At 37.8% G+C, this 23,358-nt stretch overlaps 3 protein-coding genes across 8 annotated transcripts in view; 2 read left to right on the forward strand and 1 right to left on the reverse strand.

Annotated features, from left to right (window-relative positions):
* Positions 1-13,208, reverse strand: part of LOC119549676 (soluble guanylate cyclase 88E) — an 88,861-nt gene extending 75,653 nt beyond the window's left edge. For 3 of the 4 annotated variants that reach the window (XM_037857902.1, XM_037857884.1, XM_037857910.1), the window contains exons 1-2: positions 13,099-13,208; positions 10,985-11,219 (exon numbers count right to left, since the gene is read on the reverse strand). The gene's annotated coding sequence lies outside the window, so the exon portion shown is untranslated. Of the gene's footprint in view, positions 1-10,984; positions 11,220-12,867 lie in introns of all 4 variants that reach the window. The other variant, XM_037857893.1, reaches the window with a different exon arrangement.
* Positions 6,380-7,923, forward strand: LOC119549762. 2 transcript variants are annotated; one of them, XM_037858020.1, is made up of 2 exons: positions 6,380-6,723; positions 6,866-7,923. In XM_037858020.1, the coding sequence occupies exons 1-2, from the start codon at positions 6,523-6,525 to the stop codon at positions 6,998-7,000; spliced, it is 336 nt and encodes a 111-aa protein (XP_037713948.1). In that variant the 5' UTR covers positions 6,380-6,522; the 3' UTR covers positions 7,001-7,923. The 2 variants fall into 2 exon arrangements, with proteins under 2 accessions (XP_037713948.1, XP_037713956.1); XM_037858028.1 differs by having other exon boundaries at positions 7,787-7,923.
* Positions 13,209-16,871: 3,663 nt separating the features above from the next.
* On the forward strand, positions 16,872-23,128 carry LOC119546017 (glycogen [starch] synthase). Of its 2 annotated transcripts, none has more exons than XM_037852041.1 (5): positions 16,872-17,003; positions 19,701-20,674; positions 21,224-22,091; positions 22,201-22,336; positions 22,957-23,128. In XM_037852041.1, the coding sequence occupies exons 2-5, from the start codon at positions 19,701-19,703 to the stop codon at positions 23,046-23,048; spliced, it is 2,070 nt and encodes a 689-aa protein (XP_037707969.1). In that variant the 5' UTR covers positions 16,872-17,003; the 3' UTR covers positions 23,049-23,128. The 2 variants fall into 2 exon arrangements, with proteins under 2 accessions (XP_037707969.1, XP_037707961.1); XM_037852033.1 differs by lacking the exon at positions 16,872-17,003 and adding an exon at positions 19,468-19,625.
* The last annotated feature ends 230 nt before the right edge of the window (positions 23,129-23,358 follow it).

Below are 23,358 nucleotides of genomic sequence, written 5' to 3' on the forward strand. Positions count from 1 at the left end.
TTAAATGTTAAGTGTTAAATATTAAATGTTATAAATGTTACTGTTTTCCGAGGTCGGCTTCCCGAAGTAATCTGCCCTTCACATTAAAGACAATTATCTAACATATTTCTTCCCTTTTTCAAGAAAATGAGTTCCACGACAGTAGATCGACTCCAACGTTTGGAGGAAGAAGTCCGCGGGTTGCGCGAGGAAGTCAAGGCAGGCAACGCCCTGGTTTTGGCCATTTTGCAAAAAATGGTTCCAATAACCAGGGAGGACTTCCCAATCCAAACGTTGGAGCGATTAAAAGAGATCGACGAAAGACTGTACGATAAAGTGGACACATATGTAAGTTTCCAATATCAAAGACAGACTGTAATATAATAACAAACTGTAAAATTCGGAAATATTAAAAAATGATATTCCATATATATATATTTCGAAATAGGTTTTTTTCCTGTTTTCTAATAATTTTTATATTTTTTTTCAGACACCGCTCTTTAAATCGATAATAAATAATAACATTGTTTCAAATTTACCAAATCAAAAATTTTAATTGTGCTTTGCAGAATCCCTTAAAAGAGATGGGTACGGAGCGGCAGAATACGGCCCTTGTGCAAATATTATAAATTATATATTATTTTATAAATACTATTTACCAAATCAAAAATTTTAATTGTGCTTTGCAGAATCCCTTAAAAGAGATGGGTACGGAGCGGCAGAATACGCGAAAGACATCCGGTTGGCCCTTGTGCGGCAAAAAAACAGAGTGTATAAAAGAAACAGAGCACGCGCAAGGGCCAACCGGGAACCAGCTTCACCAGAAAATTAAATGTTAAATGTTAAGTGTTAAATATTAAATGTTATAAAATAAATGTTAAATGTTAAATGTTAAATGTTAAGTGTTAAATATTAAATGTTATAAAATAAATGTTATAAAATGTTATATAAATATTAATTATTATGAAATTAAATGAGTTATTATTTTATGCTAGTAAGAGAAGTAAGTAATGGAAACTGAAACGAAATAAACGTTATAATGGCCCTAAATTACGGGGGCACAAAACAAAAAAGGGGATTGTCTCGTTTAAAAATTTTAATTTGATACTACAAGGTACGCCGAAGTAATCTGCCTTTCACATTAAAGACAATTATCTAACATATTTCTTCCCTTTTTTAAGAAAATGAGTTCCACGACAGTAGATCGACTCCAACGTTTGGAGGAAGAAGTCCGCGGGTTGCGCGAGGAAGTCAAGGCAGGCAACGCCCTGGTTTTGGCCATTTTGCAAAAAATGGTTCCAATAACCAGGGAGGACTTCCCAATCCAAACGTTGGAGCGATTGAAAGAGATGGACGAAAAACTGTACGAGAAAGTGGACACATATGTAAGTTTCCAATATCAAAGACAGACTGTAATATAATAACAAACTGTAAAATTCGGAAATATTAAAAAATGATATTCCATATATATATATTTCGAAATAGGTGTTTTTCCTGTTTTCTAATAATTTTTATATTTTTTTTCAGACACCGCTCTTTAAATCTATAATAAATAACAACATTGTTACTAATTTAAATAAAATAATAAGCCCTGACGTAATAATGGAAATAAATTACGGGGGCACATTAAATATCCCAACAAACAGATGGATAAGGCATTGAACATGTATTCAATTGAACTACAGCGCAACGCAAGACGTAAAAGTAAAGTGTGGGAGTTTTTTAGTTTAATTTGTTATTTCGCTTGACTCACTTATTAATAAAAGGAAAAAAAAAATCAGTTTATTAAATGCTTACGCCGCCAGCCGCCGACAATTTCACCGGCGGCGTACCCGCCGCCGCCGCCGGTTCTTTCTAACGGCTACGCCGCCGCCGCTGGGTAATTTAGAACTCTACGCCGCCGCCGCTGCTGAAACCATCGGCGTAAACCTCTAACAAGGGCCAACCGGGAACCAGCTTCACCAGATGAAAATTAAATGTTAAATGTTAAGTGTTAAATATTAAATGTTATAAATGTTACTGTTTTCCGAGGTCGGCTTCCCGAAGTAATCTGCCCTTCACATTAAAGACAATTATCTAACATATTTCTTCCCTTTTTCAAGAAAATGAGTTCCACGACAGTAGATCGACTCCAACGTTTGGAGGAAGAAGTCCGCGGGTTGCGCGAGGAAGTCAAGGCAGGCAACGCCCTGGTTTTGGCCATTTTGCAAAAAATGGTTCCAATAACCAGGGAGGACTTCCCAATCCAAACGTTGGAGCGATTAAAAGAGATCGACGAAAGACTGTACGATAAAGTGGACACATATGTAAGTTTCCAATATCAAAGACAGACTGTAATATAATAACAAACTGTAAAATTCGGAAATATTAAAAAATGATATTCCATATATATATATTTCGAAATATGTTTTTTTCCTGTTTTCTAATAATTTTTATATTTTTTTTCAGACACCGCTCTTTAAATCGATAATAAATAATAACATTGTTTCAAATTTACCAAATCAAAAATTTTAATTGTGCTTTGCAGAATCCCTTAAAAGAGATGGGTACGGAGCGGCAGAATACGGCCCTTGTGCAAATATTATAAATTATATATTATTTTATAAATACTATTTACCAAATCAAAAATTTTAATTGTGCTTTGCAGAATCCCTTAAAAGAGATGGGTACGGAGCGGCAGAATACGCGAAAGACATCCGGTTGGCCCTTGTGCGGCAAAAAAACAGAGTGTATAAAAGAAACAGAGCACGCGCAAGGGCCAACCGGGAACCAGCTTCACCAGAAAATTAAATGTTAAATGTTAAGTGTTAAATATTAAATGTTATAAAATAAATGTTAAATGTTAAATGTTAAGTGTTAAATATTAAATGTTATAAAATAAATGTTATAAAATGTTATATAAATATTAATTATTATGAAATTAAATGAGTTATTATTTTATGCTAGTAAGAGAAGTAAGTAATGGAAACTGAAACGAAATAAACGTTATAATGGCCCTAAATTACGGGGGCACAAAACAAAAAAGGGGATTGTCTCGTTTAAAAATTTTAATTTGATACTACAAGGTACGCCGAAGTAATCTGCCTTTCACATTAAAGACAATTATCTAACATATTTCTTCCCTTTTTTAAGAAAATGAGTTCCACGACAGTAGATCGACTCCAACGTTTGGAGGAAGAAGTCCGCGGGTTGCGCGAGGAAGTCAAGGCAGGCAACGCCCTGGTTTTGGCCATTTTGCAAAAAATGGTTCCAATAACCAGGGAGGACTTCCCAATCCAAACGTTGGAGCGATTGAAAGAGATGGACGAAAAACTGTACGAGAAAGTGGACACATATGTAAGTTTCCAATATCAAAGACAGACTGTAATATAATAACAAACTGTAAAATTCGGAAATATTAAAAAATGATATTCCATATATATATATTTCGAAATAGGTGTTTTTCCTGTTTTCTAATAATTTTTATATTTTTTTTCAGACACCGCTCTTTAAATCTATAATAAATAACAACATTGTTACTAATTTAAATAAAATAATAAGCCCTGACGTAATAATGGAAATAAATTACGGGGGCACATTAAATATCCCAACAAACAGATGGATAAGGCATTGAACATGTATTCAATTGAACTACAGCGCAACGCAAGACGTAAAAGTAAAGTGTGGGAGTTTTTTAGTTTAATTTGTTATTTCGCTTGACTCACTTATTAATAAAAGGAAAAAAAAAATCAGTTTATTAAATGCTTACGCCGCCAGCCGCCGACAATTTCACCGGCGGCGTACCCGCCGCCGCCGCCGGTTCTTTCTAACGGCTACGCCGCCGCCGCTGGGTAATTTAGAACTCTACGCCGCCGCCGCTGCTGAAACCATCGGCGTAAACCTCTAACAAGGGCCAACCGGGAACCAGCTTCACCAGATGAAAATTAAATGTTAAATGTTAAGTGTTAAATATTAAATGTTATAAATGTTACTGTTTTCCGAGGTCGGCTTCCCGAAGTAATCTGCCCTTCACATTAAAGACAATTATCTAACATATTTCTTCCCTTTTTCAAGAAAATGAGTTCCACGACAGTAGATCGACTCCAACGTTTGGAGGAAGAAGTCCGCGGGTTGCGCGAGGAAGTCAAGGCAGGCAACGCCCTGGTTTTGGCCATTTTGCAAAAAATGGTTCCAATAACCAGGGAGGACTTCCCAATCCAAACGTTGGATTGAAAAGAAAATGAGTTCCACGACAGTAGATCGACTCCAACGTTTGGAGGAAGAAGTCCGCGGGTTGCGCGAGGAAGTCAAGGCAGGCAACGCCCTGGTTTTGGCCATTTTGCAAAAAATGGTTCCAATAACCAGGGAGGACTTCCCAATCCAAACGTTGGATTGAAAAGAAAATGAGTTCCACGACAGTAGATCGACTCCAACGTTTGGAGGAAGAAGTCCGCGGGTTGCGCGAGGAAGTCAAGGCAGGCAACGCCCTGGTTTTGGCCATTTTGCAAAAAATGGTTCCAATAACCAGGGAGGACTTCCCAATCCAAACGTTGGATTGAAAAGAAAATGAGTTCCACGACAGTAGATCGACTCCAACGTTTGGAGGAAGAAGTCCGCGGGTTGCGCGAGGAAGTCAAGGCAGGCAACGCCCTGGTTTTGGCCATTTTGCAAAAAATGGTTCCAATAACCAGGGAGGACTTCCCAATCCAAACGTTGGATTGAAAAGAAAATGAGTTCCACGACAGTAGATCGACTCCAACGTTTGGAGGAAGAAGTCCGCGGGTTGCGCGAGGAAGTCAAGGCAGGCAACGCCCTGGTTTTGGCCATTTTGCAAAAAATGGTTCCAATAACCAGGGAGGACTTCCCAATCCAAACGTTGGATTGAAAAGAAAATGAGTTCCACGACAGTAGATCGACTCCAACGTTTGGAGGAAGAAGTCCGCGGGTTGCGCGAGGAAGTCAAGGCAGGCAACGCCCTGGTTTTGGCCATTTTGCAAAAAATGGTTCCAATAACCAGGGAGGACTTCCCAATCCAAACGTTGGATTGAAAAGAAAATGAGTTCCACGACAGTAGATCGACTCCAACGTTTGGAGGAAGAAGTCCGCGGGTTGCGCGAGGAAGTCAAGGCAGGCAACGCCCTGGTTTTGGCCATTTTGCAAAAAATGGTTCCAATAACCAGGGAGGACTTCCCAATCCAAACGTTGGATTGAAAAGAAAATGAGTTCCACGACAGTAGATCGACTCCAACGTTTGGAGGAAGAAGCCCGCGGGTTGCGCGAGGAAGTCAAGGCAGGCAACGCCCTGGTTTTGGCCATTTTGCAAAAAATGGTTCCAATAACCAGGGAGGACTTCCCAATCCAAACGTTGGATTGAAAAGAAAATGAGTTCCACGACAGTAGATCGACTCCAACGTTTGGAGGAAGAAGTCCGCGGGTTGCGCGAGGAAGTCAAGGCAGGCAACGCCCTGGTTTTGGCCATTTTGCAAAAAATGGTTCCAATAACCAGGGAGGACTTCCCAATCCAAACGTTGGATTGAAAAGAAAATGAGTTCCACGACAGTAGATCGACTCCAACGTTTGGAGGAAGAAGTCCGCGGGTTGCGCGAGGAAGTCAAGGCAGGCAACGCCCTGGTTTTGGCCATTTTGCAAAAAATGGTTCCAATAACCAGGGAGGACTTCCCAATCCAAACGTTGGAGCGATTAAAAGAGATCGACGAAAGACTGTACGATAAAGTGGACACATATGTTAGTTTCCAATATCAAAGACAGACTGTAATATAATAACAAACTGTAAAATTCGGAAATATTAAAAAATGATATTCCATATATATATATTTCGAAATAGGTTTTTTTCCTGTTTTCTAATAATTTTTATATTTTTTTTCAGACACCGCTCTTTAAATCGATAATAAATAATAACATTGTTTCAAATTTACCAAATCAAAAATTTTAATTGTGCTTTGCAGAATCCCTTAAAAGAGATGGGTACGGAGCGGCAGAATACGGCCCTTGTGCAAATATTATAAATTATATATTATTTTATAAATACTATTTACCAAATCAAAAATTTTAATTGTGCTTTGCAGAATCCCTTAAAAGAGATGGGTACGGAGCGGCAGAATACGCGAAAGACATCCGGTTGGCCCTTGTGCGGCAAAAAAACAGAGTGTATAAAAGAAACAGAGCACGCGCAAGGGCCAACCGGGAACCAGCTTCACCAGAAAATTAAATGTTAAATGTTAAGTGTTAAATATTAAATGTTATAAAATAAATGTTAAATGTTAAATGTTAAGTGTTAAATATTAAATGTTATAAAATAAATGTTATATAAATATTAATTATTATGAAATTAAATGAGTTATTATTTTATGCTAGTAAGAGAAGTAAGTAATGGAAACTGAAACGAAATAAACGTTATAATGGCCCTAAATTACGGGGGCACAAAACAAAAAAGGGGATTGTCTCGTTTAAAAATTTTAATTTGATACTACAAGGTACGCCGAAGTAATCTGCCCTTCACATTAAAGACAATTATCTAACATATTTCTTCCCTTTTTTAAGAAAATGAGTTCCACGACAGTAGATCGACTCCAACGTTTGGAGGAAGAAGTCCGCGGGTTGCGCGAGGAAGTCAAGGCAGGCAACGCCCTGGTTTTGGCCATTTTGCAAAAAATGGTTCCAATAACCAGGGAGGACTTCCCAATCCAAACGTTGGAGCGATTGAAAGAGATGGACGAAAAACTGTACGAGAAAGTGGACACATATGTAAGTTTCCAATATCAAAGACAGACTGTAATATAATAACAAACTGTAAAATTCGGAAATATTAAAAAATGATATTCCATATATATATATTTCGAAATAGGTTTTTTTCCTGTTTTCTAATAATTTTTATATTTTTTTTCAGACACCGCTCTTTAAATCTATAATAAATAACAACATTGTTACTAATTTAAATAAAATAATAAGCCCTGATGTAATAATGGAAATAAATTACGGGGGCACATTAAATATCCCAACAAACAGATGGATAAGGCATTGAACATGTATTCAATTGAACTACAGCGCAACGCAAGACGTAAAAGTAAAGTGTGGGAGTTTTTTAGTTTAATTTGTTATTTCGCTTGACTCACTTATTAATAAAAGGAAAAAAAAAATCAGTTTATTAAATGCTTACGCCGCCAGCCGCCGACAATTTCACCGGCGGCGTACCCGCCGCCGCCGCCGGTTCTTTCTAACGGCTACGCCGCCGCCGCTGGGTAATTTAGAACTCTACGCCGCCGCCGCTGCTGAAACCATCGGCGTAAACCTCTAACAAGGGCCAACCGGGAACCAGCTTCACCAGATGAAAATTAAATGTTAAATGTTAAGTGTTAAATATTAAATGTTATAAATGTTACTGTTTTCCGAGGTCGGCTTCCCGAAGTAATCTGCCCTTCACATTAAAGACAATTATCTAACATATTTCTTCCCTTTTTCAAGAAAATGAGTTCCACGACAGTAGATCGACTCCAACGTTTGGAGGAAGAAGTCCGCGGGTTGCGCGAGGAAGTCAAGGCAGGCAACGCCCTGGTTTTGGCCATTTTGCAAAAAATGGTTCCAATAACCAGGGAGGACTTCCCAATCCAAACGTTGGAGCGATTAAAAGAGATCGACGAAAGACTGTACGATAAAGTGGACACATATGTAAGTTTCCAATATCAAAGACAGACTGTAATATAATAACAAACTGTAAAATTCGGAAATATTAAAAAATGATATTCCATATATATATATTTCGAAATAGGTTTTTTTCCTGTTTTCTAATAATTTTTATATTTTTTTTCAGACACCGCTCTTTAAATCGATAATAAATAATAACATTGTTTCAAATTTACCAAATCAAAAATTTTAATTGTGCTTTGCAGAATCCCTTAAAAGAGATGGGTACGGAGCGGCAGAATACGGCCCTTGTGCAAATATTATAAATTATATAATATTTTATAAATACTATTTACCAAATCAAAAATTTTAATTGTGCTTTGCAGAATCCCTTAAAAGAGATGGGTACGGAGCGGCAGAATACGCGAAAGACATCCGGTTGGCCCTTGTGCGGCAAAAAAACAGAGTGTATAAAAGAAACAGAGCACGCGCAAGGGCCAACCGGGAACCAGCTTCACCAGAAAATTAAATGTTAAATGTTAAATATTAAATGTTATAAAATAAATGTTAAATGTTAAATGTTAAGTGTTAAATATTAAATGTTATAAAATAAATGTTATAAAATGTTATATAAATATTAATTATTATGAAATTAAATGAGTTATTATTTTATGCTAGTAAGAGAAGTAAGTAATGGAAACTGAAACGAAATAAACGTTATATATAAATAATATTAATATTTTAAGTTTACGTAAGTAAACTAAGTAAATAAGTAAATGCCGCTCACGGGCATTAACACTGTCTAATTTATGTGCTTTATATACCGAGTACTTTCAGAATAAACAGTTGGGAATTATTAGAGAGAATGCGTCTAGAGTATTGCACTAAGGGGGTGCATCGTCTTTTTTTGCAAAAAATGCGAAAAGATTAAAATTTTCAGGTTTGAATGCCAATGGATTGGAAATTAAGCAACGAGCTCAACAAGGTATGACATTCCACAATCGTCCGATTTTAATAAAATTAAATTTGAAACTTAGAACTAATTAAAAAATGTTATTTTCAAGCGTAGGAGGTTATATGTTAAAAAACACCGAAGCTATAATTTGTTTTATATTATTTTTCCACCAATTTCCCGATCGTTCCTATGGCAGCTATATGATATAGTCGTCCGATTTTGATAAAACTTGGATCCGGCGTGCCTACGCTCGTGCCGCTGTACCACTCCGGGTTGAAGTCCGCTCCTAGGTCTGATCGCCTTGGCTGCCATTCGAGAATGAGAGCGAGCTTCCGCCCTTGCGGCCGCATGTAAGCACGGCTTGCCGGGTTTCTTCGTTTCCCAACACAGTTTCTTATCGAACCTCCCGCCTATCGCTATCGGCACTATCAGCTGTTGGCCCTCGGTTGACCAACACTGGGTGGTTTTCCAGCCCTGGTGCGCGCAATATTTAAATCGGATAAGCTTAGCTTCTAGTTTGAACTTAAAAAAATTGCCTTCGTGGCGTAACGACTTATATTATAATTATATTATATATTATAACTTATAAATAAATGGCCTTCGTGGCGTAATCTCCAATTTTATGCCTTCGTGGCGGAAAGAATAGAAGTGGCGAAATGTGGAGGGTGTGTTTCACGCATCCTCACAGAGGTTATATGTTAAAAAACACTATAATTTGTTTTATATTATTTTTCCACCAATTTCCCGATCGTTCCTATGGCAGCTATATGATATAGTCGTCCGATTTTGATAAAATTTAATTCGAAATCCCTAACTAAATAAAAAAAGTTATTTCCAAGCTTAGGAGGTTATATGTTAAAAAACACCAAAGATATAATTTTTTTAAATTTTTTTTTCCGATTATTCCTATGGGATCTATAAGATATAGTTGTCCGATCCGGCTGGTTCTGACTTATATACTACCTGCAAAAGATATAAGACTTTCGGGAAAGTTTCAGCCCGATAGCTTTAAAGCTGAGAGACGCGTTTGCGTAGAAGCGGACGGACGTTCATCCGGACGGACAGACAGGCGGACAGACGGACATGGCTAGATCGACTCGGCTAGTGACCCTGATCAAGAATATATATACTTTATGGGGTCGGAAACGCTTCCTTCTGCCTGTTACATACTTTCCGACGAATCTAGTATACCTGTTTACTCTACGAGTAACGGGTATAAAAATCTAAATCGTATTCATTTGACAAATAGGTAATTTTATGATTTTCATCTGAAGGCACAATAATGTTATGGTTTTCTAAGCACAAGTTTTCGCCCATAATTCAAAGGGTTCTGACTGCATTTCCGTCCTTAAGACAGTCAACAAAATACATATTTCTTTGTGGATATGTATGTGAAACCCATATTCGGAATCCCCCCAACTGACACCCCATTCATCAGGAGATTTTCTATGCCTCTGGGAAACCCTTTGGTCCTGTGTCACGCCTTCTTCGAAGTCGTATAAAACTTTCACGGCAATTTCTATTTGTTTCATTTTCCCCTTTTCAGTTTTGCTGCCCCTTTCCCTTTTGTTTTGTTTGCTGTGGCTTTTGCCAAATTCCTACGCTTCAACGCGCCTTCAGTGGGGCAACCCTCGCCAAAAAAAAACCAAGAACAGAAAAACAATAAAAATTGAAAAGACTTTTCTCGCCCCGAAACTCATTTGCATAGAATTTTGCTGGGCTAAACCAAAATACAATTTCCCCATGCCAAATCCTTGGATGATTTCCCTTTTAAAGCATACTTTACTTTGCCTTTTATTCATTCGCCTATTTTATGTATTTTTGATGCCCCACATAAAACTATTTATGAAATGCCGATGAGGAAGTTTTTTTTATGCCGCAAACGCCACATATGCGATTTATTTTTTGGTGGGTTGCACTTCGGTCTGACCATCTCTTATGTTTTATGGCCAGGACTTTGTTTTTATGGGATTTCCTGCCCCCAGACTTTCCTCTAAATGCACAAGTATAATGGTTAAACTTGCCAAAAAAAAAACAGAATGTTTTAATGGTGTGGGTAGAATGATGTGGAATGCTTTCAGCGTCATTTCAAATAAATCAATAGCGAGCTGATAAATCAGAGTTCCGCTCATTGATTAGCTAACGATGTGCCTATAATTTCTCGGTATGTGGAAAAAATGTGTCCTTCGGAAAATTAAATTAGCTTGGCTTTTGGCTTTTAAAGAGAGAAAAGGAAGGAAAACATGACCGTACTGGTTAAAATATATTTAATTGACATGGTTACTTGAGACTTTTTTAATTGATTTTTATTTATTAAGCCCTCATAAAATTTTAGGCATGGGAATTTATTAAAGCTATCTGATAAACAAATAATCTTTAGGTTCCCTTTTAATTTCTTAATCTAAATAAATCTATTTAATTTTAGCTTACCAAACACTGTATTCTTCTCCTTATACTTTTGTCGGCTTTCTGAGTTGCTTAAATATTTAATGTGGCACGTTTCTTAAATTTCGCTTTGTCGCCTCGCGATTCGCGTCGTTACACACATTCACATATACATATTTTATGCGTCCTGATGGTATTATTTTTTTTATTTACGACATTTAATTTTATATTTATGTACTTTGATTTTCATTACGCGATGCGGATTTGCAGGCCGCTTAACCTGCTCAAAAAACAAGGGAAATCGGAATGCAGGAAATGAACAAGGAATTCGTATTAAGGGTCCGCGTCGCTCCTATAATTCGGTTTTATTTGATTTGATTTCATTTTTTGCTGCGTGTTTTTATATCCGTTTGGTTTTACCGAGGTTAGAACGTATTTTTGGGGGTGGTAGATCATCTAATGTGAAGGCGTGACAACAAAATTATTGCCGGGATAAATGAATCTCGGCTCGTCATATAAAGTGATTCAGTTTGCGTTGCCTGAATCCTGGGGAAATTTCTTAAGAGCTCTTCAATTAAATTGCCTGAAAAATTGATGTGCTCAGCATAAGTTGAGAGAACTCTTGCCTGGCCTTTCTTTTGCCTTTCTCCCGCACTTTCCAGCAGGGCCTTGAAGCTCGAGGCTTCAACAATGCATAACAAATTTAAACAGAAAATTAGCCTAGATAGGGGCATTGATACCCTAACCACCGAATATACAGGAAATAAATAAGTATTATTATGAAAGTATAAAACTCTTTTGAATTTCAATATTTTAAAACCTAAGTTTTATTTATTTGAAATTATTATAATAATATATAAATAATATTAAATAATATATATAAAAAAACACAACAAATTAATGCATTAAAGCATTTTCTTAGTTTGAGTTTTAACAGAACTTTTAACTCTATAAATAAAAATAAACAATTTTTTAAACATACTCGAGTTTTTGGTCAAAATAAAGCTTCCTATAGGAAGTGAATACGTAAGCCTACTCCTTTTAGTTACTGCTGAGCTATTTTCATTAAAATTTTGGTTATTTCTGTAAGCTCTTCAGCACTGCTACTGTCTTTGCTCCTGTGAAGAGCTGTCCGCTTGAATTAATTACGCCATTTAACTGGTTTTTCCTGCAAATCGCATTATAAAGTGGTTTTTGATGTCGCCCCTCAGAGAATTTTACTGCGGTGCAACGGGGAAAAAGTTGGGCCAACGTTTGAGTTGGTCCACCGGGCGTATGCCTAATACCACGGCAAAGCGTTTATAGAACACATTAATTAAAACTGTGTAAATTGCTTAGGGGAATTATTAACATAATTTATTATTTCCCGGGATTTGGAAAATTAATTTTCCTCTTTAAATATTTACATTGTTTGCGATTCTTGTTTTATTGAAAGTTATTACGCTTTGGAATAAATACTGCTGTTTCTTTCATCTTTTATATTAAAGTTTTAAAACAAATTTGTAACACACTTTGCTAAAAAATTGTATCTTCAAAATTCTAGTTTGTTGTTAAAAGTAAAAGAAATAAATTATTATAAAAATAGGTAGTTTTTAAATATAAGTTTTTATTTAAACATATTTATTTAATTATTATTTTATGATTCTTGGCTTTTAATGTTAAGTGGGTTTATTTAATTTGTCATATTGTTTTAAATTTGGTGTGTCAACCGTTTTTTCTTTAAACTTAAGATTCATTCGGTGAATGGCAATTATATTGTGAGAGTTCTGTTTAAAATATACTCAATAAATTTAATTTTTGAATTAAAAGCTGCATTAATTCTTTAATGTATCTTGAAAACGCCGCAACAATTAATGTATTTACTTGACAAATAGTATTTTTTTTCCGTCATTCTATCATTTTATTTTTTAGTTAAGTACACTTCTTACACTTTAAACAGTTTCAAGAAACTTTCACTATAGTTTTGAACCGATCACTATTTCGACTGTTTCAGATGAGATGCGCGAGGACAACCGACTTTCGCCAGGGGCGAATAGTAAATGACAGGTTTGCCACTTGTCCTGGCGATAGTCGGGGCATAGTATTTGCGACTAGTTGCCACTCGCTGGTGAGTTATTAAAAAGCCAACAACTGACAACGGCAGCGACAACGGAACGCACTTTGAATATTTTCCGAGGACACGAAGGACGTGTATTCGGGGCTCAGGAGGACACGCAGCTCGGAGTTCGGAGCCCAACAAAACCGCACGCAACGTGCAACAGCCGCCAACTGATGGGCTTCATCTGCCATGGCCAGGCAGTCACCCACACAGATGCCCCTAGTTCACTCACACACTCACACAGCAACAGCCACGCACTCACACAGATACTCGGCATTTGTTGATAACAGTTTTCGAATTTCGAATTCGCGCCGTCAGCTGCTGCGGCTTCTGTTTTTGCTGCCTGTTCCTGCTGCTGTGGCGCCTCTTTTTTGTATACAAACACTGGCAGCACATCCTCCGGCGCGCACCACCCACAGCAGCCGCCCGCCCCCGCCCTCAGCACCTCACCACCCACAGGGGCAGCCACGTTCACCATGTTGCATGTTCGGCGTGTGTTGACGCATGCGCCGCCCAGCAGGCAACACTTTTTACAAGGTATAATGATATGATGGCGACTTCGGTTGGTTTAGTTTTGAAGAATTTGTTTTTAGAGTATAACATGGAAAGGAAATTAATACAATGGCTTAAATGAAAGTTAAAGTGCACCTAAATTTATTATTACCTTAACTTATTTTTTAATATTATATTATTTTAATATTATTTTTGGCGCTGCAAAGAACATTACTTTTAGAGTACACCTAACTTATGGAATTTAACTGTTCAAATTTTAAATAAATTCTATTTGATCTTCTACGTTTTGTTTTATGATTTGCCTACATATAGGCAACGCGTCGTGTGAGTAATATTAGTGATATTATTGTACAGTACTTATGATTATTATAATATATTGTCTAATAATACTTTGATTTCATTTACAAAATCTGGGTTAAATTTAACTTAAGATATTAAATTTTTTTTATACCAACTATCAATATTTAAATGATTAAAATTATTGATATTATTCTACATAAGTTTATTATTATTTACTTTCCAAACACATTTTTAATTCTTTTATACTAGCTGTGTTGAATTAAACTTAAGATATTTCATTTTTTCTTATTCTAATAAAGTTTTCAATTTGAATATACATTTCCAGAGAGTATATTTCAGTCGAGAGGACACATGGCTAATCAGTAATTTCCAGCTGTCTTGGCTGCCTGTGCCGCATAAACGCAATCATGGCAACCTCGTCGCTCTGTAGAAGCTTCTTTCGTTGTTATCTTTATTGTCCTGCAATATTTCGACAGCTCAGGCTTTGGAATGGGTCGATTTAGTCGGGGGTGTCATGACATAAATTAGTCACATTTTGACTTGAACGTCCCTTAACCTTAAGTCGGTTAAGTTGGGTTTCGACCCATCGCCTTCAGTTGGAGTTCACGTGCCCGGCCATGGTGGCTAATGAATTATGGCCAAGTTTTTAATTAAGCTCTTAATGGCGTGGTCAAGGCGCTTGGCCTCGATTATTTCCGTCTATTTTCGTATTCCCGTTTCATAGCACTTTTTTGGATGATAGTTGCAGATAAGTCTAAATTATGATTATATTTTTTTGGGCGCTATGAGGTTTATTTTCTTTGAGAGTAATCTGTTACTTTTATTTCTTTATAAAATGACACAATTATTATTATTTAATGTAAGCTAGAATAGTTGAAACTATGTATAACAGAGAGTTGATTATAGAGCTATATCAGCAGTAGACCCTAATCCCGCTTAAGATATATACCTTATGGTAGGTTAGTTGTTGATTATAATTATTATTATAGTTTTTTCATATCTTTCTTGGTCAAATTACAAAATATTTCCATCATTTTTAATAGTTAATGAGAAAATTCCCAGAATTCTAGTTTGATTAAAAATGCACCCCACACATTTATTTATTTGTTGGCAAAAGACCAAAACATGATATTCAGCATTTGACCTTGACCCAACAATTCCCCGAAATATTTTCGTTATTTCACTGTCCACAGATAAGCCAGTGAGTGTGCAGTTATCAAGTGCATCTGTAAATGTGCATCCTTGCGACAATTGTAGCTACAGGAAATGGAAAAAGTAACTAAAATCGGACAGGAGAAGGGCAAAATGAGAGGTTAAAACAAGTGAGCTAGATGCAAGCCAAAATGATTTACACTTAACTAGCAGGATACGTCATAAACATAGAAGCTGGCACTCTTGATATTGTCCTTGGTCCATTGTGTCTGTTATCAATGGATGTTTATCAAGGACACAAAGAGCAAACAGCTTCAAAGGCATTCAAAGCAGACGGGCGCTAATCAAGAGTGTGAGAGAGAGGCACTAATAATATTAATGTCCTTTGACCTTGTGGGCCGCTGATAAAGTCATCTGATGCTGCAGCGCCACCTGGCGACTGAATAACCAAACATAAATGCTTTCCTTTTTTAAAAATAGATTTTTTAATTTGAAAAACTTCTGTCAAGGTCATAGGAAAGAACTCTTAAATGATATTGACATATTTGCTGTCACTCAATTGACCTAGATATTTTCGTCCTATCTCCTTCTATCGTCCTGTTCCCCTCTCCTTCTATTGGTAAATGATTGCCTGTTCTTCACACTTTTCAATTAATAAACATAAAAACGAAACCTTCAACTGAAAGAAAGGGAATTGAAAGGCGACAGGGAAATTGCGTGTCCATCTGCAAGTTTTAATTGAGGCTAAGTGAGCGCACATTAAATTGTTTATAGAGCAAGGTTACGACCAACTGTTCAAATTTCTGTGAAATATAGCTCTCTACGCGAAAACTGAGTGAAATTCAAGGTGAGCTCTGACGGTGGTCAATTAAAGGTTTATATAGACCACTTGATTGGGATCAAGGTAAAACTTATCTTCAAAACAAATTAGAAATAATATTTTGATCAAGCTGCCAAAAATAATAAGAAACATTTTAGGTTTAGTTAAATAATAAATAACTTATAGGTGAATTAAACATATCTTTTACTTTGCAGAGTTAACGGTCATTTTTATGAATCTATAACTTATGACAAGACCTAAATTATAAAGATAAATGTTGAGTTGGTAAGGTAATTTACATTTATACATATATTATTTTCGCATTTATGTGCATTGCACATATATTGTTTTAAATTATATTATAATTAAATTATACTATAACTAAAACTATTCAATGGATCAAAGCCTAAAACTGTTCTCTTTTGCTTGAATATATAGATTTTGTTTTATTTTTATTTTGTATGACTTATAAATAACTTCGGTTTTAGTTTCATAGTTCAATTTGAAAACTATTTTATTCGCCATTCGAAATTCCCGCTCTTGGTCGACCTGTGGTATTTTTTCTATAGTTGGAAATGATGCTTACGTTACTGGCTTACGTTGCCGCCTGTTTTTGAAAAAAGTATTTAAAGAAACATGTAGGACTTACTTATACATATATCGAAAAATATTTAAAATTGTTTTCTAAATTTCATAATATGGAATATTTTTTAAAGTGTCTGAGATACTTATATTTTTTATTTTCTTAAAACTTACTAATCTAATTTCTTATCTTCTTAAAACTACTAATCTTAGTATCTTTCGACATCGAAAGCTTTTTGTTCTCTGTACATTAACTATACAAAATATAAAATAATATAATATATAATAGAATATTTTATAAATAACCAATAACAACCAAAGCGATCGAGCAATAAATGAAAATGGTTTATCAAAGTAACTTTTGAATTAACCCAGGTGTGTATTTTCGAGCGCCCCTCACACGGTCACGCTGTTCACCTGGGCGCTCTCTCCCTATCCTCGCGCTCTCTCCGCATTTCTCTCTGCGCAAACTCCCACTCTGCAGGGCAACAACAAGAACTCTCCCGGCCGCCCATGGGTTTTCTTTTTGTTTTCGAATTCTTTTTCAGTTATTCGTTTTGTTCCGTGTGGCCAACAACAGCGACTGCTGTGGCTCTAAGGTGATTTAAGTGAATTTATTTCCGAGTTCGGATCGGGGGATATATAATTTACAGCTGTGCGCGTGCCAAAATTCGAATTACTCCCTACACACCCATTTACATATCTACACATATATATACAAACAAACCTCGTTATCAGCGGTTTTCTTTTATTTTGCATTTCGCAATTGGCGCCAAGCGGACGCCTTGGAAACATGGAAATCGCACCTCTGCTGGAAAAGTGATAAACGCGAAACATAAACAAAAAGGCGGTGATAAGCGCTATAAGTCTTATCAATGCGCCGGCCGCATGGAAATACAAAAAAAAAAAGAAAAGAAATTCCAATTCCTGGCGCCCTCTACCTTTCTCTCCCCCTCTCTTTTGCCCACCTCAGAGTGCAGCAAAAACAAAATTATCAAAGTTGAAAACTCGTTGAGCGGGTTAAAAAAAACAAGAACAGCAACAACAACAGGAAGAAGAGCAGTAAAAATGTTTAAAAAACAATAACAAAAAGGAGGGGGGCCAAGAAGCAAACTATACCAACAATGGTGAACAATTTTGAATGCTCTCTCTCTCGCTGAGAAGCACTGCCACTGACCTTTATTTGACTTTTAGCTGCCGCTCTGTTCTGGCAATGAAAAAATATCTCTGCCTGCCACAAACACACACACACAAATATACACTTAAGGTCTCTCAGCTGTTGTTGTTTTTGTTCTTGGAGTTGTGTTGCAGCAGCGCGTGTGTGCGAGTGCAAGCGAGACAGCACGAGCGCCTTAATTTTCACCTCTTTCTCTTCCTCGCAATTGAATAAAAATTATCAAGTGTAAGAGATGTCGACAATTGTTCAATTGATAGAAATCGGTGCCAAGAGGCTTTCCTCACTTTTACTTTTTCTCGCATTCCTTCGTCAATTGTTTTCAAACAAAATTCTGAGTGAAAAGTGCGAAGGAGACAAGTGCAATTGAGTGATAATTACAGAGATCTCTATCCTCCTTATCCGTATGACACGCCCCCTAGCGGCGGATAAAGTGCATAGGGTCCTGACGAAATGCTAAGATACAAAGATATATTTGGATAGATTTATCTCAAATAAGATGCTTAAAAAATAGATAAGAGTGTTACAAAACGTGACATTTGGAAGTTTTTTTTTAGATGGGTGTACAACAGATACATATATCTAATATATAGCCCGAGAGAACTAAAACATCTTTTTTCGGATATATTTATATTTAAATTTGACAGATACATCATTACTTCTGACTACTGTCGATCAAATAAGTTCCAATTTTATTGTTTGTAGAAAGTTCGCATTAGAGAATTTAAAATGTTATTTATTATGTCAACACAGATAAGGTAGTTGGTGGGTGTGTTAACTGCTTAAGGGCCTTGAAAAATTCATTGAAGTTAATTGGGCAAAACGTTTTTATGAGTTCGATGTAATTCATGTTTTCAAGGTCATTCTGGACAATATCCAATTAAAAATGCAACACCCAGTGTTTTTATGACTTATTCTTTAATTGACAAACTAAAAATATAAAAAGAGATAGTGTTCTTTAGGAAAATCTAATAAAATTTATTTACTATGAATATTTAGACTAAAATCCCTTGCGGCTAGTGTTCTTTAGGAAAATCTAATAAAATTTATTTACTATGAATATTTAGACTAAAATCCCTGGCGGCTTTTTAAAACGATAGGTTTATTTCCAATAAACTCCTACCAAAACTGTACCAAATAGTATATGGCGCTTGCAGCATTTTTCTCTCAGTTTGCGTCGCTGACAATGAAAACATTTGCCAAATTTTCCTGTATACTTATACAGCAGAAAATTGGCAAACTCATCTTGGCCAGATGATGTCGAACATTTCCGACATCCGAAAATAGACCTTTGCTTTACGGCCCAACGTGCGTCCATCTATAAGTACGGAATATGGCACGTACATAAACGACCGACTGTCAGGGACATGGGCGATGTCGCATAGTGCGGCTTATCAGCCCATAAACTGCACCGATGCAACTGCATTCGGCTGATAGCGGATCGATCGCACCTCGCTGCGTGGTGATGCAACAAATGCCGGCGTGTAGTGACAATGACCAGCCCAACAAACACAATATCAAGAGCGGTCAATGCACTGGGAGAAATTAGTTGGAATAGAACATAGAATTAGCTAATCACTTTGATTTTTATCAATCTTATCCTAACATCAATTATGATTTGATATGATATATATATTGATATGGTTTATAAGATGATTTTATGATGATATGATGACATAATGATTATAATTGGTATCATGTTTTGTACTTACTTAAGAGTCTTAAATAAGACTAAGCAGCGAACTTTCGACCGGTTTTTATCAGAAAACATTTAAGACTTTTTAAATATATTTTTTGAACTTGATTTTAAATATATAAGATTGTTTTTCCTGTACGAGTGTAAGGCGATAAGGAATCGCTGCTTGTAATGTGGGTCAGGACGGTGGCTAAATTTAGTTGACACTATCAGTCCGCAACGAGAGCCTCAGCGGAGAGGTTCAGCTATAGATCAGCGGCGCCTAGATTATAGCGGTCCCAGCATATCAAGATGCGCAGACAGCAGTCCTATCGTTTCGAGGACAATGAGTCCACCTCATATGCCCTGAGGGTGGGGATTAGATTGGGCAAAATCTACTGAAATATATTCAAATACTAATCTATATTATTTCATCCTTCCCCTCAGATGAATCGTCGCTTTTCGAGAGTGGAGTCCGGGGCGGACCTGAAGGATTACTTCGATCGGGGTGATATCGCCTCCCGGGAGAATCGCTGGAACTTTGAGGTGGCATGGGAGGTGGCCAACAAGGTGGGCGGCATTTACACGGTGATCCGGTCGAAGGCCTATGTGTCCACCGAGGAGATGGGCGAGCAGCTGTGCATGATGGGTCCCTATAAGGAGAACTGTGCCCGCACCGAGATGGAGGAGTTGGAGTTCCCCCGCGGAAATCCGCTGCTAGACGCTGTGAACTCCATGCGCTCGCGAGGCTATAAAATCCACACCGGTCGCTGGCTGGTGGACGGAAATCCCCAGCTAATCCTCTTCGATATTGGTTCGGCCGCCTGGAAGTTGGATCAGTTCAAGTCGGAGATGTGGGAGAAGTGCCATATTGGAATACCTCATTTGGATATCGAGACAAACGATGCCATTATCCTAGGCTTTATGATTGCTGAGTTCCTGGAGGAGTTCCGCAACTTTGCCGTGAGCTACTCGCAAAACAACGAACTGAGTGCCCCGAGGATTGTGGCCCACTTCCATGAGTGGCAGGCTGGAGTGGCTCTCATCGTCCTACGCACTCGTCTGGTGGAGATTGCCACTGTTTTCACCACCCACGCCACATTGCTGGGTCGTTATCTGTGCGCAGGCAACACCGATTTCTACAACAACCTCGATAAGTTCGCCGTGGACGAGGAGGCGGGAAAGCGTCAGATCTACCATCGCTACTGTCTGGAGCGAGGTGCCACCCACCTGGCCCACGTGTTCACCACCGTCTCGGAGATTACGGGCTACGAGGCGGAGCATTTGCTCAAGCGCAAGCCGGACATCATCACGCCAAACGGTCTCAATGTGAAGAAATTCTCGGCCATCCACGAGTTCCAGAACTTGCACGCCGTCGCCAAGGAGAAGATCAATGAATTCGTTCGGGGACACTTCTACGGGTGAGTGTGGTATAGGTTAATAGTTAGGATTGCTACTACCAAGGTCCATAAGTTATATGCTTGAGTGTGGTGAAAGTCTAGAGCTAGAATTGCTACTCCAAAGTTCACAAACAGATTTTGATCTGTATAAATTATAAACTTTTTAAGCTTAGTTTCATGTCAAACATTTCGAACAATAATTCCAAGCATGCAGAATTATCAGGACAGATAGTAAATTCTATATTCAATGTTATGCGGAAATGTTTTCAATATTCTACACCCTTGAATAAAGGTTAATCGATCGAAACATGACTATCTGTAATCTACATGCATGATTATATGATTTCGAATTTATAGTAATTCAATGTTTGCTTGAAACTTGGTGATGTACAAATGAATAGATTTGCCGATAGCTAATAAATGTTCACCTGGAAACAGAATTTTTGAAATGCTAGGGATTGATTATATTGTATTAAATAATAGCTTATATATATGACGTAAGTGTAAAGGCAATTAAATATTCTTAAAACTATAATTATAACATTAGTAATACCATTATTTTCCCGACAGCCACATTGACTTTGATCTGGACAAGACCCTGTACTTCTTCATCGCTGGTCGCTATGAGTTCGGCAACAAGGGAGCCGACATCTTCATCGAGGCCCTAGCTCGCCTCAACGCGATGCTGAAGCACGAGAAGCCGGACACCACGGTGGTGGCCTTCCTGATCTTCCCCACCAAGACGAACAACTTTAACGTGGACTCGCTGCGGGGACATGCGGTGATCAAGCAGCTCCGAGATACGATCAACAACGTGCAACAGGCGGTGGGCAAACGGATGTTCGACACTTGCCTCGGGGGCAACATCCCCAATGCCGATGATCTGCTCACGAAGGAGGATCTGGTGAAGATCAAGCGCTGTATGTTCGCAATGCAGCGCGACTCGATGCCGCCGGTTACCACACACAATGTGGCCGATGACTGGAACGATCCTGTTCTTGCCTCAATCCGTCGTTGCCATCTGTTTAACTCCCGGCACGATCGCGTGAAAATGGTCTTCCATCCGGAGTTCCTCACGTCCACCAATCCCCTGTTCGGCATCGACTACGAGGAGTTCGTCCGTGGCTGCCACTTGGGTGTCTTCCCCTCGTACTACGAGCCCTGGGGTTACACCCCCGCCGAGTGCACGGTGATGGGAATTCCCAGCGTGACCACCAACCTTTCCGGTTTCGGTTGCTTTATGGAGGAGCACATCAGTGATCCCAAGTCCTACGGCATCTACATCGTGGATCGTCGGTACATCGGCTTGGAGAACAGCGTCCAGCAGCTGTCCAGCTTCATGATGGAATTCTCCAGGCTCAACCGACGCCAGCGCATCATCCAGCGTAATCGCACGGAGCGGCTGAGCGATCTTCTGGACTGGCGTACCCTGGGCATTGTTAGTATTTTATGCTAGTCATCACATATACTTCTTTCTTCAAAGAACCATCTTGAATATTATTTGTTATGATTATAGCTGAACTAATTTATGTTATTTCCTTTTATAGTACTACAGGCAGGCCAGGGTTAAGGCCTTGCAGGCCGTATACCCGGACTATGTGGACGAGCTGTCTCTCTACGGATCGAAAAATAATTTGATGTTCTCGCGACCGCAAAGCGAACCACCCAGCCCAACTTCATCGCGTAAGTGGGAGGAAGAAGATACAGACCGATAAAAACTTAAAAAGTTTTGCAAATCATACTCGAAACGTTCCAATTTTTATGCATTTTGTTGTTTTCGTGCCCTTAAAAGAAAAGTTTTTAATTGTTGATTAAAGTTGTTGGTAAAGTTTTGAATAAAACAGCGCTTGGACATTCCAAATTGCACTTTTACCTTTCTTTGCTTAATACTCATAACCTTTTTATTAAGTACAAACTAATCTATTTTTATTTCTTTGGAATGTCAAATAAAAAATGGTCCGTTCTTTTATATTTAAAAATGCATGTTTAAATTAAATCCAGGTCTAAAAGTAAGCAGCGATTTATTTTAATTTTATGTTCCTGTGTGCATCTATGCATTTCTATTATATGTACTGATAAGCACCAGGCAAAAAATCAGTGAATACTTTTAGACAAACAAAATATTTCAACAGTAACTAAAATACCTGCTTAAGGTTTTTAACTACTTTTAAAATAAGTAAATTACAAATAACAATCAATGTTAAAACATATTAAAAATGCATAAGCCCTGAGAATGATTTGCAAATGATATAACAAAGGTACAAAATTTTAAAAGTAAAATCTAATATAATGTATACCCATAGGTCACACCACTCCAGCTCCATCGGTGCACGGTTCGGATGATGAGGACTCTGTGGACGAGGAAACCGAACTCAAGGAATTGGGCATCAAGTAGAGCTCTTCGCCAAACTGACGGCCTTTAAAATTGTAGCGGACAAACCAACTAAAATCAACACACGCGCAATATTACCATAAGTTCTAGTAGTCTTGTTCCACCACTGTTCATCGAGAAGGGGGCGAGGGACGAGGGGCAGAGGAGGCGATCAGGAACTCCCGCCAAGAAGCCTACGAAACTATCTACCTGCAATTGAAATGCCAGAACAAATGTTTTCACATCCAATCAACTATATTAATATTACGTATGCCCAGATCGCAAGCGTAAGCATTCGAGCAGGACGAATCCAGATTTTATTAAACGTTGTTTA

The sequence above is a fragment of the Drosophila subpulchrella genome, chromosome 3R (genome assembly GCF_014743375.2).
Source record: "Drosophila subpulchrella strain 33 F10 #4 breed RU33 chromosome 3R, RU_Dsub_v1.1 Primary Assembly, whole genome shotgun sequence".
Taxonomy (NCBI): domain Eukaryota; kingdom Metazoa; phylum Arthropoda; class Insecta; order Diptera; family Drosophilidae; genus Drosophila; species Drosophila subpulchrella.

Bases quoted from the DNA above. Each gene is read 5' to 3' on its own strand.
- LOC119549762 (XM_037858020.1), top strand. From the start codon at position 6,523: ATGAGTTCCACGACAGTAGATCGACTCCAACGTTTGGAGGAAGAAGTC. The intron at 6,724-6,865 runs GTAAGTTTCCAA...ATTTTTTTTCAG, and splicing joins ACGAGAAAGTGGACACATAT to ACACCGCTCTTTAAATCTAT.
- LOC119546017 (XM_037852033.1), top strand. From the start codon at position 19,566: ATGCGCAGACAGCAGTCCTATCGTTTCGAGGACAATGAGTCCACCTCA. The intron at 20,675-21,223 runs GTGAGTGTGGTA...TTTTCCCGACAG, and splicing joins GTTCGGGGACACTTCTACGG to CCACATTGACTTTGATCTGG. The intron at 22,092-22,200 runs GTTAGTATTTTA...TTCCTTTTATAG, and splicing joins ACTGGCGTACCCTGGGCATT to TACTACAGGCAGGCCAGGGT.